This window comes from Aptenodytes forsteri, unplaced genomic scaffold (genome assembly GCF_000699145.1).
Source record: "Aptenodytes forsteri isolate BGI_AS27 unplaced genomic scaffold, ASM69914v1 Scaffold65, whole genome shotgun sequence".
In the NCBI taxonomy this organism is placed as follows: Eukaryota; Metazoa; Chordata; class Aves; order Sphenisciformes; family Spheniscidae; genus Aptenodytes; species Aptenodytes forsteri.
In genome coordinates this window covers 1577071-1583070 of record NW_008795127.1, presented here as the reverse complement: position 1 = coordinate 1583070, position 6000 = coordinate 1577071, and the positions used below count along the sequence as shown (strand labels likewise).

The window sequence follows — 6000 nt, the reverse complement described above, 5'->3', positions numbered from 1 at the left end:
GACCCTACAAAAAAACCCCAAAATACCATTTTCTTTCACCTAATTCAAATCCAGTCTTGGAGGTTTTATTTTTAAACACAGGCAATAAATAATTTAAGCTTAAGTAAGATGCTATAAGAGAACTACCATTGTAAATTATTTCTGTGTTCTTAGAGTCATTGTTCTGAACTCTGATGGGTTGCTATCCAGGGCAAACAAAACCAAGCAAGCTCCATTCCAGCAGGGACCTAGGACTCTCAGAGGCCAGAGAGAGAAGGAAGAAGGCTTGAGTGAAGGATTCTTAGATTCTTAACCTGTAAATGAGCTTGTGAAATCTTCAAGGCAGGGAACACACCAGCAACTCTCTCCTCCCTATGCCTGTAAGAATCCTAGCACACTGAGACTTCCATGATGTCTGAGATCCCTGGAATGGAAATGACTAACCAGCACCACCACACACAAACGTCTGGACTCTTTTCCCAAGTATCTTAGGCAAGGCACCTCTCCCTGCTGATGCAGCGCTGGGTCACCTCTGAAGTTCAAATAGCCTGAGCACTTTCAGCTGTGTGTGGGGAGCAGCTGTTCCAGTCTCACCAGTTTGGAATGGTGATAGATACACTTCCAAAATTTTTGAAGAAAACAAACAAAAAAGCCCAAACCAAAACAATCATCATGTTTGGGTTTTTTTTGTCTGAGCCAAAGATTATGCCACCTAGTCATGTCTAGTCTTCCAATTAGTCTTGTTGATGGTATCTTAGAGGGAAAGGGAAGGGGGAGGAGTATGCAGGAACTCATCCCTTCTATTCTAAATGCACACGAGTTTACAAAACAATCATCATGTTTGGGTTTTTTTTGTCTGAGCCAAAGATTATGCCACCTAGTCATGTCTAGTCTTCCAATTAGTCTTGTTGATGGTATCTTAGAGGGAAAGGGAAGGGGGAGGAGTATGCAGGAACTCATCCCTTCTATTCTAAATGCAAACACGAGTTTATACAGAAAAAAAAAAGGATACAGGGAGATTTTCAGTGAACAGAAAACAAACTAATACAGAGTCAATGCCGCAAATGGTCATTGGTTGCTTATGATATGGCGGGAAACCCACACATCTGAATAGCAGATTCCAGAGCTGTAGAAAACAGTCTGAAAATGTGTGAAATTGTTTAATACGGCCCTACGTTCTGTCACCAATATCACACACACATATAACTAAAAACAGGACTTTCTAGTCTGTAAAGCTGCAACGAATGTGACTGTCCTACCGTGGAGAGTTGAACCCGCTGTCCACAGTAATGCTGCTGCTGTCCATGCTGTCCAGGCGGGCTGAGTGGGTGGCTCTCTGGTTGTTGCTATTCTCCGTTTCCTTCGGGGTGAGAAGAGTAAGATTCTTCTCAAACTTTCGCTGCAGATCCCTCTCCTTTTCTCTCTCTAGGAGCCACTGCATCGTGCCAACATCATCCCTGTTCTTTTCTTCCTCAGCATTTTTGTTGGTTCCTTCCTCTGAGTCGTCGTCATCAGATACGTTGTAGTAGTCGAAGGAGGCCTCCTGGTTCCCAGTTGTCTCTTGCTGTCTCTGTGAAACGGGCATGACTTGTGTGACTGAGGTTACTATCGCTTGTTCAAGTTTCTCACATCTGACTGGCAATGTGTCAGAGGGGGTCTTTTGATGAGGCTTTAGCATGGGTGTGCTAGACTTATGGTAACTATTCACAGAAAGAGTGTTGTGCAGAGGTTTAAAGAGTGTATCCTTGCTAAATATTTCTTTCCTTTTATCAAGGCTGCTTGATTCAGCACTATGGTGTTGAACCAGCCGCCCATTTGCGATCACCTCTGGAGTTTGGCCAGCAACCACTGAACCACTGCTTGCGCCCTTTGGGGACTCCTCTTTGTGTACCCCAGGCTCCCTAGTAATATGTTGAGACTGCCTTTCCGCAGGAGTCATTTTTTTGAGCCCATCTGTCCCTGTCAGTGTGTCATGATCCTCTTTATTCTTTCCCAGTGGTGATGGAGCAGTAAGCACAGTCTCACTGGATGTGTTGCACTGAAAATAGTCATCGACTGCGGATTTTGTTGTGCAGGAGTTGAGCTCGCTATACGATGGCAAATTCTCTGTAGGCTTGCTTTGTTCCAGTAGGCTACAAGAACTGGGGGTTTCTACACTGCCACTAGCTATTTCAGGGATGCAAGTCTCTTTGTAGCTTGCAGATGAAATCAGAGCCCTTTGATGAGTGAGCGACTGAGATGGCCTTAAGGTACTATCGTCAATATAAGTTTGGCTAGTTGTTTGGTCATCTGGGCTACAGCCTTCACCTATATCTTCAGGTGTGCCTAAAGTAGCTGAGCCCAGAGGTCCCTTGGAGTTATCCATGGATCTAGACCTTTCTTTAGCCTTACTGGACCGCTCATTCCTCGATCTTCTATCCTGTGTATGGCTGTGGCTCCGATGGACCTTGGAGTGGGAGCTTCCCCTGGAAGGTTCAGGAAAAGGCATTTCAGTTCTTCTTTTGGCCAGCTCACCAGACACATCCCACTCTGGTGTCATGGGAAAGTGAGATTCAATCATATTAGGATTGCTGTGCATTATAAAATTATCTCCCTTGTGTTCTATTATAAAACAGCCTTCCCGTGGGGATCGAGTCAAGGGATCATAGAACTCATACTCCCTTTCAGCAGGTATATCCAAATGAGAGCCATCTGATGGGTCTCCTTTGGACACCCGAGTCTTGCTGTGTGACCTCGATTTCCCATGAGACTTTCTGTGATTCCTGCTCTTTTTACTTCGTCCACTGTGGTGAGCTGAAGATCCTGCTTTGCTTCGTTGAGCTTTTTCTTCTTCAAGTTTCTTCATTAGTGCAGTGTGCCTCATGACATTTTCCACAGTCAAGTCTGGGTTAATGCGCCTGATAATCTCCATTTCTACCTCTCTAGGTATAGTGGTAGGGGTGTCCTCGTCCCTTAGCGGCCACTCCTCTGGAGGAAACTGGGCAGAGAAATTTGCCAACTGTTTTGTCTTGTCCTTCTTAAAACTTAATCGGAATAATTTGAGTCCAAATTTCTTAGACTGCTTTTCTACATCCTTAGGCTTTGTGAGTGTCTCTGCTTTATAAGAAAAATTGACAGTACTTTTACTTTTCTCAGTAGGTGGGACCTGACATAATGAAGGAGGACAGTACGAGTCTTTACAGTCTTTTGCTGATTTCCTCTGTAGGGTAGATGCATGCATGCTGTGCATGTCTTCTCTGCAACAATGGCAGGAGTCGCAGTGGTTTTTGGGTAGTGTTCGGTCCCTGACGCATCCCGAGGTGGAGGGAGTTATAGTTCCTTGTTGCGGAGAGGTACATTGAGACCTGTCAGGTATCCTCTCATCCAAATGGTACCATTTACTGTTAGTTCTTATGAGAGATGGTGTTATAAAGTAAGTCTGTGGGGTTACAATGAAATAACCATCCGGAGTTGGGTATATTTTCCTCTCCCGTACAAGCATATTCAAGGTATGTCGAAGGATTTCTGGACTGGGTGTTGGAACTCCTAGAAATGACAGTAAACACATATCAGGGAGTGCATAAAACTGTGCAGGACTCTCTGGCTCCTCCCTCCCCAACAAAAATCTTTTTTTTCCAATGTGCAAGCTGGAATATGCTGAACAAACAACTCCAGTAAAACACTTTGTTAGGCATTCTCTTGTCTGTTTGTTTTTCCACTTATCTCCTACACTTCAGACGTATCAATTATTAATTAAATAGAAAGGAGACCATTAATGGAGTGTTTAAAAAAAAAAAAAAAAAAGGAAAGAACTTCTAGTCACTTCCATTGCGCAGGTGACCTTAAGCTGCCAGATGGAATCACTGGAAATCAAAGGGTGTCAGGGGAAACATTTCGCTTTTATTCTTCTTCCAACTAAGTATTTATATCCCAGTTCACCAGAACTATTTATTATAATGCCCAGTGACGTACAAAACAGTGGTTATTTGTTACTTTGGATGCCTAAGTTCTTTTTCCACAGAAGAATACTACACAGAAAAAAAAGCATTCCCCCAAACTGCCCCTGTATCACAAACTTGATTGAACTGACTTGCTCTCTCATTAAAACATGTTTCAACTACATCAGCTGCTCCAAAAAAGACATGTCTTGAATTATAGTTCATCTTACCCAAACAGACTTTTCCACTATGCTGGAAGTTACAGATCTAGCTCCTAAAAATTTGCTTCTCAGAGTTCCCTGCCTTTCATGTGAGGGACACTACCGAAGTGCATGTATCACATACTGAGAGAAGGACAAGTATGACAACCCCGCATCAATGCACATTAGCCACATGGTAGACTTGGCATTGTGAGCTTGGTCCTTCCCACTACCAGTACTCCTGCTGGGTTCAGTGGTGCAAGACCAAGTCTTCAATACTTTATTAGATAAAACACCAAGTTAGCATGCTGTGCATAGGAGTAAGTTCCATCTAGAGCTAAGGAAACAAGAGATGTAGTTCACAAGCTAGTTTAAAAAAAATCTGTTTATGCTGAATAAGAAATAAAAATCCTTCAAAATTTTCAGTGGAAAAAGCTATCTTCAATCAATATATTTCGTTGAACTAAAAGGCATTTTAACTTAATGCTGGGTACTGACCTGGTTTACATTTTTAGAACTAGAGAAATTTTCTTCAAAAGTTTGGATGGTCTATTTTAAACTAAAAAAGTTACTATTATTTACTCTGGGTCTTAGTGTTCTTTTCAACAAACTAATTTAGAAAAAAAAATTAGAATCAGAGAGTAACTTAGGTTGGAAGGGACCTCATGAAGTCATCTGGTCAACACCCCTACTCATAGCCAGGCCAGCTTAGATCAGGTTGGTCAGGGCCTTGTCAAGTCAAACTCTGACTATCTTCAAGAACAGAAATTCCATGGAATCATGCATGCAAAAACATTTCAACAAAGTATATGCTTTTTACAAAAAAACTTCACAGAAAAATCTCAGCCAGGTGTACCTGCCACAAACACAGTATCTTCAGTAGCACGTAGCGTCTGGTCACCAACTCTTCTCCCACATGTCAAAGGCTGGAGCCTGTAAGCTCACTGATCTCCTTGTGTTAGCAAACATGAGGAGGACAGCAAGGGCTCTGGCACTATGACCAACACCCCGTCAAAAGAGTAGCAACAAGAAATAGAGAAGTTGTACTAATTCCCTAACTCACCCTCTTCCTTGCTACTGGGTTGCAGGCAACATAGTAAGTATTCTTACATCTGGCTTTGAATGCTATTTGAATTTAGAGACATGACCATACTGCTCACATCCAGTAATATCTGTAACTAAAAATCTTACAATGGAAACAGCAAAGTGTTAGGAATAACATGGATGCATGAGTGAAAGCAGTGACAACAGAGAAGGTGCCAGGGAGAAGTACATAGGGGCAGTAAATACATTTCATGCGCAGTCCACAGAGCTGAAAGATTGGGGCCAATCCAGACACAGGAAGTAAAAGAGGTAAAGAAAGGCTGTAATTTGAGAGAATAAATGAGACTGAAAATTGGAAAGAATACACAAATGAAATGGAGAATCAGGAATGTGCGTTTTCTCCCCTTTTGATGTGGGTGTCCACAATTTATGTTACTCTCTCTAGGATTATCACAAAGACCCGCAGAATTGCTGGATGAGCAAACAAGCCAGAAACAGCAACAGATGGGAAAAGCTGAAATCCAGACAGCCAGGGCAAAAAAGGACTACCCCTCCCTAGCCCAGAGTCCTGAATCTCTCTGGACTAAGTAAACAATATGCTGAGCCTCCTCTGGATTGTGAGGCAGTGGCAATTGGAGAGCAGGCTGCTCTCCACATGAGCTTTCAGTAAAGCACAGGAACACGAAGTCATTTCAATTCCTGTAACAACCAGTGGTCATCATCGAACCTCTTCTTTCCCGCGGTGGAGCTGCTATGTCTGCTTGGGTAACACCACCTCTTTTACATTATGCCTTGCATCATCGAAAGAAGCTGATGACCCCGAACTCAAGTTCATGTGCTTCTCCATCCTGTGCTGAAAA

The 6000-nt window shown here is 42.8% G+C and overlaps 1 protein-coding gene across 1 annotated transcript in view; it reads right to left on the bottom strand.

The window, feature by feature from the left end:
• STOX2 (storkhead box 2) overlaps nucleotides 1-6000 on the bottom strand; it is a 74469-nt gene that overhangs the window by 8162 nt on the left and 60307 nt on the right. The window contains exon 3 of the mRNA XM_009277353.2: nucleotides 1239-3504. Within this exon, the coding sequence (XP_009275628.1) occupies nucleotides 1239-3504 (2266 nt within the window). The remainder of the gene's footprint in view (nucleotides 1-1238; nucleotides 3505-6000) is intronic.